The following is a 15,260-nucleotide window of genomic DNA, read 5'->3' on the forward strand; positions in this document are numbered from 1 at the left end:
AATCTGCTCGTGTTCTAATTGAGCTTAAAAAAAAAGTCTATGGCCTGCAAACTGCATGCTATATATTTTTTTGTTCTGATCTGTATGTTTATAATTAAGCAGTAACTTATTTATAGCACAATATTTCTTGTTTTTATCCTGATGCCAGATGAGATGTGTTTTTCTGTGACCCACTAGTTAGGTTGTTTTGAAGTAAAAGCTTAGAGCAGATGGGACAAACCCTTTGCAGGGAATGGGCTGTCAGTAAATGGCCTGTTGTTTAAATCAAGATTTTATTTAAAACACACATACATATGCTGCTATGAAATCTAATACATAAAGCTGAGTGTATGTGTGTATGTATGTACAGTACAGATCAAAAGTTTGGACACACCTTCTCATTCAAAGACTACCTCTTGAAGCACATCAAGAGAATGCCAAGAGTGTGCAAAGCAGTAATCAAGAGCAAAAGGTGGCTACTTTGAAGAACCTAGAATATGTCATCTTTTCAGTTGTTTCACAATTTTTTGTTAAGTATTTAATTCCTCATGTGTTAATTCATAGTTTTGATGCCTTCAATGTGAATCTACAATTTTCAGAGTCATGAAAATAAAGAAAACTCTTTGAATGAGAAGGTGTATCCAAACTTTTGGTCTGTACTGTATGTACAGTCAGGGCCAGAAATATTTGGACAGTGACACAAGTTTTGTTATTTTAGCTGTTTATAAAAACATGTTCAGAAATACAATTATATATATATAATATGGGCTGAAAGTGCACACTCCCAGCTGCAATATGAGAGTTTTCACATCCAAATCGGAGAAAGGGTTTAGGAATCATAGCTCTGTAATGCATAGCCTCCTCTTTTTCAAGGGACCAAAAGTAATTGGACAAGGGACTCTAAGGGCTGCAATTAACTCTGAAGGCGTCTCCCTCGTTAACCTGTAATCAATGAAGTAGTTAAAAGGTCTGGGGTTGATTACAGGTGTGTGGTTTTGCATTTGGAAGCTGTTGCTGTGACCAGACAACATGCGGTCTAAGGAACTCTCAATTGAGGTGAAGCAGAACATCCTGAGGCTGAAAAAAAAGAAAAAATCCATCAGAGAGATAGCAGACATGCTTGGAGTAGCAAAATCAACAGTCGGGTACATTCTGAGAAAAAAGGAATTGACTGGTGAGCTTGGGAACTCAAAAAGGCCTGGGCGTCCACGGATGACAACAGTGGTGGATGATCGCCGCATACTTTCTTTGGTGAAGAAGAACCCGTTCACAACATCAACTGAAGTCCAGAACACTCTCAGTGAAGTAGGTGTATCTGTCTCTAAGTCAACAGTAAAGCGAAGACTCCATGAAAGTAAATACAAAGGGTTCACATCTAGATGCAAACCATTCATCAATTCCAAAAATAGACACGCCAGAGTTAAATTTGCTGAAAAACACCTCATGAAGCCAGCTCAGTTCTGGAAAAGTATTCTATGGACAGATGAGACAAAGATCAACCTATACCAGAATGATGGGAAGAAAAAAGTTTGGAGAAGAAAGGGAACGGCACATGATCCAAGGCACACCACATCCTCTGTAAAACATGGTGGAGGCAACGTGATGGCATGGGCATGCATGGCTTTCAATGGCACTGGGTCACTTGTATTTATTGATGACATAACAGCAGACAAGAGTAGCCGGATGAATTCTGAAGTGTACCGGGATATACTTTCAGCCCAGATTCAGCCAAATGCCGCAAAGTTGATCGGACGGCGCTTCATAGTACAGATGGACAATGACCCCAAGCATACAGCCAAAGCTACCCAGGAGTTCATGAGTGCAAAAAAGTGGAACATTCTGCAATGGCCAAGTCAATCACCAGATCTTAACCCAATTGAGCATGCATTTCACTTGCTCAAATCCAGACTTAAGACGGAAAGACCCACAAACAAGCAAGACCTGAAGGCTGCGGCTGTAAAGGCCTGGCAAAGCATTAAGAACGAGGAAACCCAGCGTTTGGTGATGTCCATGGGTTCCAGACTTAAGGCAGTGATTGCCTCCAAAGGATTCACAACAAAATATTGAAAATAAAAATATTTTTTTTGGGTTTGGTTTATTTGTCCAATTACTTTTGACCTCCTAAAATGTGGAGTGTTTGTAAAGAAATGTGTACAATTCCTACAATTTCTATCAGATATTTTTGTTCAAACCTTCAAATTAAACGTTACAATCTGCACTTGAATTCTGTTGTAGAAGTTTCATTTCAAATCCAATGTGGTGGCATGCAGAGCCCAACTCGCGAAAATTGTGTCACTGTCCAAATATTTCTGGACCTAACTCTATGTATGTATGTATGTATGTGTGTGTGTATGTCCACTAAAGGAATCCGCATCGTTGCATGTACAATCACAACATTTTGCACACACACCTCATGTGACTCAGGGAACATCATAGACTATGTTTTGACAAGAAAATTTAACCCCACGCTTTACAGTTTCCATAAAACATGCCTCTATTAAAGTGAATGGAGCTGCGAGCTACATGCTATTCATAGGAGCTATGATTGGTTGCTATAGGAACAAAGGACATTCATAGCAAGCTTACGTGTGAGGCAATATGATGTCTGTGGAGAGACAGACACAGATTGAGAGACAGACAGGCACAGACAGAGAAAGAGGCACACAGGGAAAGAGACAGAGAAAAACAGAGACAGATAGGAAAAAAAAGCCAGACAGACAGAAAGAAAGACACACAGGGAAAGAGACAGACAGAAGCAGACAGGGAAAGAGAGAGACAGACAAGGAAACACAGAGACAGACAAGGAAACACAGAGACAGACAAAGACAGACTGGGGAAAGAGACAGACAGACAGAGAGAGAGGGACAAACACAGAGACAGACGGAGACACAAAGAGGGAGTCAGAGAGACTGACGCAGGGACAGACACACAGACAGAGACTGGTAGAGAGACAGTTACTATCCTGGGTACTACAGCTAGTATGTCTATATTATTATTTATTATAGCGCCATTTATTTCATGGCTCCTTACATGCGAAAATGGGCATACATAGAAAAGTACAATAATCATGAACAATACAAGACACAGACTGGTACAGGGGGGAGAGAGGACCCTGCCCACGAGGGCTCACAGTCTACATGCTACCAACAGACATTCTGGCAAGTGATGACTACTCCTAGAATCACAAAAGTAGAATAAAACTTCAAGCGCCATAATTGTAACATTGCATGTTAATCAGTGTATCCATGATATTAATGTCTTTGATGAGTAGTGATTGAAAGAGCTATTCCCCTCTCAGCCAGCTATAGCAGGTTACAGAGTTTCTCTAACTCTGGAATTGTGGAGCGTAAATTTCTGTTTTTTGTTGTTTCCCGTAATTCCTATTCAATTCTGTTGGCTTTACGTCAATGGAGCAGCATAGCTCATTCGGCTGCTTTAGTAATCCCCCACTTCTGGCTTCCCCATATAGACTGTTACTGCTATTTTAGCCTTGAAGTTAAAACCTACAGAAATTCTGTCCCATCAGTACTTCATCTTTACATGAAATATGTTATTTCTTTAGCAAGCAAGATTTCAGATGAGTGGAACAGTCAGAGTAATTTCATATATAGATATTAGTTACAAAAGTATCTGAGTTCAACTTGCATCTACTAGAAATTAAAGCCTATATAGATTTCTATGGGCAACCATCCATCATGTTTCTGGGACAGATTTGATTAATGAAATCTTAGATTCACATATCCATTTGTCACGGTCCGAGGACAGGCAGTAATGCACGAAATGGCTTGGGGGTCTCTTATTGGCCTGCTGAGTTTGGGGCAGGAGACCTATTGCTGCTTCGTCCATCAAAGTCTATACTTAGACTGGAGCAAGTGGATGTCTGAATCTAGCTTTAGTGTTGTAGCTGTTTCTAGAAAAGCTACGAATCTGCTTGCGCTCTTTCAGATGTCAGTGATATTTTTCTTGCGCAAATCACAGTTTGCATTTCATCAATATTTTTGCTCAAAGTTTGTTCAGTGTGTCTGTTTTTACCATCAGCATTTGGTCAGGGTTTTATCAGCCTTTTGGGACTAAAAAGAACCAAAACTTTGGAGGTTTATCTTACATCTCCTTTCGAACAGTGTGAAAAGCAAACAGTACATGGATGATATGCAAGTGTGGTCAGATTTTTTTTTTCTTTCTCAGATCCATAGACTTGCATTGGCAAGTTTAATCCGACTCTTGGATCAATAACGCACAAGTCTCCTAGCTATTGTGCAGACCACTCGATTTGATGAAAAACAAACGTGAACTACCACATAGACTGTACTAGGTACAAGTTTTTTCTGGGGTAAATGCAGATCTCACTCGTACGAGAAAAACTGACATGCGGAGGAGCCCTTATCGAGAGACGCAGGATGTGTTGGAATAGAATTTGAAACTTGACAGATCAGGATGACTGCGGGAGAGGTAAAGGGCTTTAAAAAGTGTTTAAACATACCACCTTGTAGAAAATGTTATAATACATGGTACCTATTCAAATTAGTCGGCAACTGTATTAATACATGGTCACAGCCACTCTTTGCAGCTTTTTGTTCTTGCTCAAAGCGGTGCCTTGGCTCTCAAACCAAAACTTATCTAAATGTAGCCTTTATCCTTATTAGTAATGTCAGACTTGCTTTTGATTTGTATAGCTAATTACCCGATAACTGTAAAGCTGGACTCTTCCTCACTAATTGCTATTTCATATGTTTTGTAACAGGCTCCACGTACAGTGTGCTCACCACCATGCCTTCAGACTCAGAAAGCAGTGGCTCTCTCAGTAGTGTTGGTAAGACAGTTTTTATATGTTCCCGTTTCAGATTGTTTTGTTGTTCATTTGTAAATATAAGATCTGATTTCTGCCCAAATAGATCTAGTGTGTTCCTTATGTTGGACTATGGTGGACCTTGTGCTACAAATACCCATAAGGCTAGGTTCACACTTCCGTTGTTTTGCTTCTGGCTGGTCCGTTGTTGCGACGCAATGACGGATCCGTCGTTTTTGAGATGTCAACTGACGCAACGGATGTGTAATTTCACAGGATTCCGTTCACAGGAATCCTGTGAAAAAACTGATCCGTCGCGTCAGTTACATCCGTTGTGCATCCGTTCTTTGATGGATCCGTCGTGATCTGTTTGTGTTTGGGACAGCCCACTGGGTGTGCCAAACATGCTGGGCATGCTCAGTAGAGCATGTTTGTACTCTCTGGAGCGCCGCAGAATCACGAATAAGGCATGAAGATGGACAACTTCCTGAGCCTTGGATCAAATCATGGCATACTTATATGAACTAATTGATATGCAGCTGCTCCATATTTTTTTCTGATGTATAGTGTGAATTTCCTCCTGTTCTATAATACTGCTCTTTTCTTTCATTGTTCCCATTGCAACAGAATATAATTGTACTGATCTTTTACATGGGAACATTTGTTATATGAATTTTGATGTTTTGCTATAGGAATTCTGTTGATTCCATTTGTTACCCTAGTATCTATATAGGAATCTGCCTTTCCAGTTATATTGGAATGATTTAAGTCCAAATACATGTTTGGGTCTATCCAAATACTTGGATAGAGGGATTCCATGGCGATACATACGGATGGGATCTAAATAGACAGAAGGGGACCTCTGTATTCTTATATATCGGATATAAGTATTTGTCTTAAATGCTTTTTGGATTGCCGGTATTATACTTGTGCATAGATGAATAAGACTTATCGCATTCTTTCTGCCTTTGACCCGCCCCCCTTGTGACATACCTGCGCTCACGGTGCAGGCGCGATCTCCGGGTGCATACACCCGGCGGCATCTTTTGTGGTACCACGCATGCGTTAATGACGTCATGTAGCTTTGCTCCGGCGCATGCGTGGAATGCCGCCGCCTGCCGCCGTGTGTGTGTATATTATCATAGTACCCGGGTCTCGCCGCAGGTGAGCGCAACTAGTATGTCACAGGTGGGCGGATAGAGGCGGATCCATGGGGTATTTAAGGTAGAACTTGGCGTCTCACAGACAACGTGTGGCAGCCCTTGAGAAAGGCAGCCGAAATGAGCGTCGGGCCTGTGATCCTGGATATCCCCCAGTCATCTGATTAACACTGGTATGTATTGACTCACTTTGTCCGCTGGAAATGGTGGTTTAATTCACAGTAGCCACCGATTGCGGGCTACACGTATTTGTTGCACCAGTGTGATCTAACCCTGGGGGGGATTATATCAATGCCTGCACTCTATGGGTATGATCTGTAATTAATGAATGATGTGATACATCTTCAGCTCATTATCCCAATATTTTTAGGTGCAGGCTGTACTATTATTTATATCTGGATCCCCGCATAGTGAGGTTACTTCTTTTAGCCTGTTATTGTCAGTATGTTTACACAATTTGTGTTGGTGATTGTTTGATATTATTTTCAATAAAGCAAGCATAAACTCCATTGTGTGGTATCACATCCTTTTTTATGCTTAGTAGAGCATGATGGAATCCAGCACTGGATTCCGTCGTATGACGAATTACGACGGAATCCAGCACCATAGACATTCATTATAGCTTGTGACGGATTGTGACGGACACCTGCGGAGTCCGTTTTTTTGTCGCTCCAAAAAACGTTACATTCAGAGTTGCCTCCCGCCTGACGGTCAGTCACTAAACGACTGATCCGTTCGCAGCGTTCACAATCCGTCGCTAATAGAAGTCTATGGGGAAAAACTGGATTCCTGCAAAATATTTTGCAGGATACCGTAATTCCTCAAGGCGACGGATTGTGACTGATGCAAAACAACGGAAGTGTGAACCTAGCCTAACCTGGTGATCTGATCCCTGAGAACTGTGTATTTTCTGCACCTTCTTTATGTCTGGGGTTGTCTAAAGCCAAGAGCCTCTTTGCACAGACATTGCAAACCAGAGAAAACTGGAAATAGCTTCTAGTCTGAGCTGAACTACTGCCAAGACCTGCCATTTCAGTAAGATAATAATGTTGTCTAGAAGACAATTAATCACAATCTCTTTTTATTTCTACCAAGCCATTGGGCCTATAACCTAAGCCCATTACCTAGCTAATATCAGAATCAGAATAATTCTGTTATCAAAAGAACAGGTTTTATTCTATTTTACTTTAAACCTTTTAATATTCCTTTAATATTACTTTAATATATTTTTATTTTCATAAAGCCATCTGATTTGTAATTCTACTTGGCCATACAGTGCGTGAGAGAGCGAGTGCAACTATAGAGCCAAGTAACCAATAGGAAAAGCTCCCCATCGATTTATGGAACAGTTTTCATGCTTTTACTGAACACAAAACCTAAATAAAATAATACAATTATCATTTTATACTCCCATAAGAATATATTTTTAGGAAGTAGATACCTTGCACATTGTCAAAAAAATGCCAAAAAGCAGTTTATTGCATGAGCACCTTAAGTCAGTAATAGTTCTTATTTAGTCTTTAACCTCATTAGCGTTTTGGTCACCAATAGGGCTGAACGGACCCGAACTGTAAAAGTCCAGATCCGCGCGGTTTCAAAGAAGCCCAAGTGCCGGACCCGGGCCCGGGATTTTGGGTGTACGATCCGGATCTGGCACTGGGGAAATTAAACTGAGACTAAAGAAAACAAGAATTAAGCGAGAGTTTCATACTTATGGAGACTTGGTGTCATGGCGGTAAACTGCTTCCAGGTCCGCATTCATTTCCTGTACTGCGCAATAGGCTCATCGCATACACACAGCTTTTCGTGCTTTCCCCGCCCACCGGCTGTCCTGTCGTCTGTGATTGGTTGCAGTCAGACGCACCCCCAGCATGTGACAGTGTCTGCCTGCAGTCAATGCTCATTGCTTTTCAGTCATAGTCTACACTCACAGCCGGCATTCGTTCCCTATGGCTGCTCGCTGTGAGATGTAGCAGAGCTGAAAGCAGTGTGGGATCTCTTGTGGATTACACTGGACCTGGAGGGGTGTGTTGGGGGTTAATAAAGTGGTGAAAGAGGGTTTGTTTTAGTATTGTATTCAAAATAAAGGATTTTTTCTCTGTTTGTACTTATTAACTTTCATTTACAGGTTACTAATGCAGGTATCTCAGACGATGTTATGAACTGGTAACCGTGGACGATCACAAAAAATCCCATTAATAAAGAAAAAACAAAACCATAAGAGTAATTGGAAACTAAGCTGACTGCAACCCCCTATCTATTTATCGGACAACACTAGAAGTAGCAGTGGGATGTTCCTAACACACAGACACCTCCTAACTGCAGGAGAAACTTGCTACACCTTAAAGATAGAAATGAGGAATCCTAACTTGTCTCGGAGCAGTCCCCAAAGAAATAGCAAGCCCCCAACATGCAACGACAGTGATGTAAAAAAACACAATGCACAGAAAATATAGATTAGCAAAGGTGAGGTCCGACTTACTAGATAGAGCAGGACAGGAAAGATAACTAATTGCAGCCAGCAAAAAAAACCCTGCAAAAAATACCAAACTCTTGATAAACAAAAATCCTAAGGCTATGTGCGCACTTACCGGATTTTGCCGCGGATTTTTCGCGGATTTGCTGCATGTTTAGCTGCAGAAAATGTTCATAACATCTCTGCAGTGAATCACCAGCAAATACTATGGAGAAAAAAAATCCTGTGCGCACTGGGCGGAATTTGACAGCTGCATGTTTTGCTGCGGGAATCCCGCAGCAAAAACAAGTGCATGTCACTTCTTTTCCGCACATCGCTGCGGGATTTCCCTCCATTGACTCAATGTTAATCATGAAATCCCGCAGGGAATAACGCAGGCAGCAAATTCTGTGCGGTTCACTGCGTTTTCCTGCGTTATTCCCTGCGGTATTTCGCGGTTTACCTCCGGTAATGTGCATCGCTTGTCTGCGGTTTTGCAGGGAAGTGATGTCATTACAGGAAGAGGAAGCCGTGCAGAGAGTAAATACACACACAGATCACAGACACACACAGACATCACAGACATAGATCACACACACAGACACATAGAACACACATAGAAAGAAAACGGAAATATAGAAAAAAAAGAACGTGGGCTCCGCTGTATATTTACCTTCTAGCCGAGGTAAGCACACAGCGGCGGCCCGGTATTCTCAGGCTGGGGAGGGCGAGGGGCAGGGTTAATGTCCCCCGCCTCACTCCCCCTCCCGCAGCCGAGAATATCAGCCGCAGCTGCCCCGGCACTGTCGCATGCAATATGCGGCACTACCGGAGTGTCCTCGGCTCTTCTTGCCACCGTGTAGCAGTGGTGGCAAGGTAATACAAGGGGTTAATGGTGATGGGGGACCACCGCCATTAACCCCAGGCTTGATCATGGCAGCGTCTATGTGACAGCTGACATGATCAACCCGTAAGTAAAGTGAAAAAAACACAGACACCGAAAAATCCTTTATTTTAAATAAAACCAACAAGCCTCGTTCACCATTTTATTAACCCCTCCCGCAACAAAACTCCGGCGTAATCCACACAGCTCCGGCTCCTGCGTCCTGCACTGCTGACATCCAGCCGCGACTGTCACAGACACAGGCTGAATGCAGCAGACAGCAGAGGTAATTACCGGTCATTTCCCACGGCCGGTAATGTGAACTCACTGCCGACCGTGGGAAATGCAGCGATCTGTCATCTATCTATCCCTCTATCTATCCCTCTATCTGTCTATCTATCCCTCTATCTATCCCTCTATCTATCCCTCTATCCCTCTATCTATTCTTCTGTCTATCTACTATCTCAGAATTAAATGACTTTTTTTTTTTTTTTTTTTCTTCAATGTGCTTTATTGCATTGAATGCAATAAAGCACATCCCAACCCGCACGCGGCAAAACCGCGGCAATACCGCGAATAATACCGCGGTAAAACCGCGGCAAGCCGCATGCGGTTTTCGGGTGCGGTTTCCCGCGTTTTTTTACCGCGGGTGCGGTAATCTTTGAGAGCATGCGGAATTTTCACAAGAAAATTCCATTTCCCAGTGCGCACAGAGCCTAAGACCACATGGTCTCTCCCACACTATATCAGGTACTTTTGTGCCAGACACTTTAAACAGAACTGCAGATATAATGGGAAGAAACAAAATCACAGAACAAATAATATTCTAAAGTGCAAGTAATCCAAACATGAACAGGAAGCAAGCTCCCTTTCTTGCTGGAGGAACTGCCCTGCTCACAAAAAGCAGAGAGACAGATTCTCACAAACAAGAAACCAAAACACAGAACAGAATTGAATAAGCAGAAACACCCTTAAGTGCAATTCCAGCAATTAAGCACAGAAATTAGTAAACTTACATGGAGTAGATTCAGGCATAAAATTAATGGGAGAAACTGAAGGGAAAACATCCAGCCATCTTTAGAGGCAGCATCACCCGACACAGCCTGACAGGAGCGGGGCGGCAGCATGTCTTTCTATGTACCTGCACGCTCCTGTCAGAAGAGTGTGCAGCTGCCAGGTGATGTGATGTGAGTCCCTCGCATTGTGACTCTGGGCTTATTTTGATACACAGCACACATAAAGCCCGACAGCTGGGGGCTGCAGACGTGGCCTTTATCTGTGCTGGTATCAGAATACGGGGGAACCTGCACCGAATGTTTATTTTTATACCACCATACTGACAGCAGACATTTGCACTGCTTTCCCCGCCCATGGGCTGTCCTGGCGCCTGTGATTGGTTGCAGTCAGCTGACACGCTGACACTCAGGGTGGGGGCGCATCTAACTGCAACCAATTACACTCGTGGGCAGGGAAAGCAGTGAATATTCAATTGTCGGCTCCGGAAGGGAATGAGTGAGCCGACATGACACAGCCTCGGTGAGTAGATTGCGCACGCTCCTACCCCCCTATCCCTTCAACCAACGTTTTTAATCTCTGGATTCTGGTCCCCATAGACTTATATGGGTACCGGATTCTGGAGCAGATTGGGTTTTTTTTTTTTTAAATTTAGCAGGGACCCGCCAGTCCCGTTTTTTTTTGCGAGTCTGATCAGCTCTAGTCACCAACTAGGAGTCACACAGGTGGAATGTACATTTTAACATAATTTTTTCCTGAAATATTTATCAAATAATACATACATAATCATATTAATCATGTACGTTTTCTGCTTTGGGCTACCTGTAACCTGATGGGTATAATAAATTGTATTCTTGTCAATAAGTATTGTGAAAGTGCATTTTGAAGCCAAATCAATGAGGCTTTAAAGGGAACCAACCACCAGGATTTTCCCATATAAATTTAAGGCAGTGCCATACTGGCTACTTGGTAATTAAAATCATACATTCACTTTTCAGATTGGATCTCTGATTGCAGAAATAAAACGTTTATAAAGGTCCAGAATCTGGTGAATTTTTTAATTGACCATTGCAGTGGGGACAGCCTTTGTTGTTCAGGTCCTTTGTGTAAATTCCTCCTGGCGTGCCCCTTTTCTTTAAATTTTGTGCTGTACCGTTATTTCCCTGTGCGTGCACATTGCTAGTGTAATGATGTCTTCACTAAAATGGTGCCGGAGTCAGCGCATGTGTGTACCGGAGTCTTTGGTGCCATTTTATTGAAGACACTGTGGAGAAGACTATGAGCGGCATTGGTGCATGCACGGATGGAAAAAAATACATGAGTTTGCGCTTGCGCTGATGCCGCTCATAGTCTTTTCCACAATATCTTCAATAAAATGGCGCCGGAGACAGCAGTACATGCATGCAATGACTCCTTTGCCATTTTAATGAAGACCTCATTACACTAGCTATGCGCTCGCACCACCAGCAGTAGTAATGGTGGTGTAGGGATAAATTTAAAAAAGAAAAGGGGCAAGTCAGGGGGATGCCGGAGGAGGAATTTGCACAGAGGACCTGACCCACTAAGGCCCACCCTGCTGCACATGTCACTCAAAGAATGCACCAATTTCTGGATATTTATGAATGTTTTTTTTTCTACAATCAGAGATCCAATCTGAAAAGTGAAGGTATGATTTTAATCACCACGCCCTTACTTTATATCAGGGCTGTGGAGTCAGTAAACCAAACCTCCGACTCCAACTCCGACTACTCAGTTTCTCTGATTCAGGCTCTCTCATTCAGTTGAAACCAGATGTTTCCATTCACTATCAATAAAGACATCTGCAGGTTTTTCTCACTGACATGAAATCAGAATAAATCTTTCCCATTTTAGGTCACTTAGGAACCAAAATTATTTATATTTGCCAAATGCCAGAATAATGAGAGAGAATGTTTTAAGGCATTTTTATTACTTTCTGCAGATTCAAAAGTTTCTATCCATTCCATTCGTATTTGGTAGCACTGCCCTTAAACTGTATGACTTGGGTGAAACGTTTTGGATCTCCTTCCACAAGCTTCTCACAATAGTTGGTAGGGATTTGGGCCCATTTCTTCTGACAGAACATGTGTAACTGAGCCATGTATGTAGGTCGCCTTGCTCACACCGGGCTTTTCTGCTTTGCCCATAAATTTTCTATAGGATTGAGATCAGGGCTTTGTGATGGTCACTTCAATACATTTGACTTTATCCTTTTGTAATCAGTTTGTTAGTATGCTTCGGGGCATTGTCCATTTGGAAGACCCATTTCCGCTCAAGATTTAAGTTCCTGGCTGATGTCTTGAGATGTTACTTCAGTATTGCCACACAATCTTTTTTCCTCATGATGGCATCTATTTTGTGAAGTGCACCAGTACCTCCTGCAGCAAAACAACTCCACAACATGATGCTTCCACCCCTGTGTTTCACAGTTGGGATGGTGTACTTGGGCTTCAAAGCTTCTCCCTTTTTCCTTCAAACGTAATGATGGTCATTTTGGCGAAATAGTTCAATTTTAGATTCATCAGACCACAGAACAGGTCTCCAAAATGTAAAGTTTTTGTTCCTGTGTGCATTTGCAAATATTAAACCAAACAACGCCAACCAGGGGTATATATAGTGTGTCCCCAGTGGACTATCACCAACAGTGCTTAATTAACCCCAAATAAATAAAGGCATGCTATTACGAACTAACATAAAAAACGGATACACAAAGAAATAGCCCAAAGCAAACAAATAATTATTAAATATTTATTAGATCATACTTTTGTTAAAAATTATATATGTATATATAGTACTCTTAGGGGTACTTTGCACACTACGACATCGCAGGTGTGATGTAGGTGGGGTCAAATCGAAAGTGACGCACATCCGGCGAAGCTGTTGACATCGGAGTACGTGAATCGTTTTTACTACGATTAACGAGCGCAAAAGCGTCGAAATCGTATGATCGGTGTAGCGTCAGTCATTTCCATAATTTTGGAAGTACCGATGTTACGATGTTGTTCCTCGTTCCTGCGGCAGTACACATCGCTGTGTATGAAGCCGCAGGAGCGAGGAACATCGCCTTACCTGTGTCCCGGCTGCAATGAGGAAGGAAGGAGGTGGGCGGGATGTTTACGTCCCGCTTATCTACGTCCCCCTGCTTCTATTGGCCGCCTGCCGTGTGACGTCGCACGACCCGCCCCCTTAGGAAGGAGGCGGGTCGCCGGCCAGAGCGACCTCACGGGGTAGGTGAGTACATGTGAAGCTGCCGTAGTGATAATGTTCGCTACGCCAGCTATCACAAGATATCGCAGCTGCGACTGGGGCGGGGACTATCGCGCTCGGCATCACAAGCATCGGCTTGCGATGTCGTAGAGTGCAAAGTACCCCTTAGTGCAGGGGTCTCAAACACGCGGCCCGCGGGCCGCATGCGGCCCGTCAGGCTGCTTCGTGCGGCCCCAGGCCCGTGCCCCTGTTCACTATCGCGGCCGGTGCAGGGGCCGCAGCCACTGTCTGCACTTTGTTAGATGAGTGTTTTGCCGGCGCTGCGCTCTCAGAAGCAAGGACTGTGCGCTCGCAGCGCCGGCAAAACATTCATCTGACATAAATCGCTGCCAGTGGCTGCGGCCCCTGCACCGGTCGCGATAGTCACCGGGGCACGGCCTGCAGACAGCAAGAAGCAGAGGTTAGGAGCCGAGGGAGCGCGAGACAGGTGAGAAGAATGGTGTTTGTTTATTTTTTGTGTATGTGAAGAACGGCACATTAACCCCTTAGCGACCTATGACGTACTGGGTACGTCATGGCTCCCTGGTACTTAAGGACCCATGACATACCCAGTACGTCATGGTGAAATCGCAGCCCCTGTGGCTGCGATCGCCGTTTGCATTGCCAATAGCAAATACAGTACCTTAGATTCGGGGAGGAGGGAACCTCAAGAGGGGTGGTGTCTCCTCCCCGGACCTACAGAGGCTGTGATTGGCTGTGCAGCGTTCGTCAGCCAATCACAGCCACTGTAATGTTACAGCCATTGAAAATGGCTGTAACATTGAAATCCAGCCCTGATCAGTGCAGCTGTAGCACCGATCATTGGCTGGAGCTGGGTGACCTCTGTTTCACCCGCCCCCAGCTCTGATTGGAGAGACCGGCCTTGTGACCGATCTGTCCAATCACTGTGGATCTGGGGCCGGAGACCGCCCCCCTCAGCTTCACTCCGGCGTCTGTGGGTGGAAGGAAGCTGAAAGCGATCGGTAAATTATAGTGCCCCCCTTTCACCCGCCGCCACTGCCCCCCCCCATTACTACAGGATGGGGACATTACTATAGAATAGGGACAAGGTGGGCACATGTCTATAGGATGGGGACAAAGTGGGCACCTTACTATAGAATAGGGACAAGGTGTGCACATTACTATAGAATAGGGACAAGGTGGGCACATGTCTATAGAATAGGAACAAGGTGGGCACATGTCTATAGGATGGGGACAAGGTGGGCACATGTCTATAGGATGGGGACAAGGTGGGCACATTATTATAGAATAGGGACAAGGTGGGCACATTATTATAGAATAGGGACAAGGTGGGCACATGTCTATAGAATAGGGACAAGGTGGGCACATGTCTATAGAATAGGGACAAGGTGGGCACATGTCTATAGAATAGGGACAAGGTGGGCACATGTCTATAGGATGGGGACAAGGTGGGCACATGTCTATAGGATAGGGACAAGGTGGGCACATGTGTATAGAATAGGGACAAAGTGGGCACATGACTATAGAATAGGGACAAGGTGGGCACATTACTATAGAATAGGGACAAGGTGGGCACATTACTATAGAATAGGGACAAGGTGGGCACATTACTATAGAATAGGGACAAGGTGGGCACATGTCTATAGGATGGGGACAAGGTGGGCACATGTCTATAGAATAGGGACAAGGTGGGCACATGTCTATAGAATAGGGACAAGGTGGGCACATGTCTATAGA

General features: G+C 43.8%; 1 protein-coding gene across 5 annotated transcripts in view; it reads left to right on the plus strand.

The window, feature by feature from the left end:
• Nucleotides 1-15,260, plus strand: part of DLG5 (discs large MAGUK scaffold protein 5) — a 343,229-nt gene that overhangs the window by 66,206 nt on the left and 261,763 nt on the right. For all 5 annotated transcript variants that reach the window (XM_075349077.1, XM_075349073.1, XM_075349078.1 and 2 more), the window contains exon 2: nt 4,721-4,789. In XM_075349077.1, coding sequence (XP_075205192.1) covers nt 4,721-4,789 — 69 coding nt within the window. The remainder of the gene's footprint in view (nt 1-4,720; nt 4,790-15,260) is intronic.

Source organism: Anomaloglossus baeobatrachus, chromosome 5 (genome assembly GCF_048569485.1).
Source record: "Anomaloglossus baeobatrachus isolate aAnoBae1 chromosome 5, aAnoBae1.hap1, whole genome shotgun sequence".
In the NCBI taxonomy this organism is placed as follows: domain Eukaryota; kingdom Metazoa; phylum Chordata; class Amphibia; order Anura; family Aromobatidae; genus Anomaloglossus; species Anomaloglossus baeobatrachus.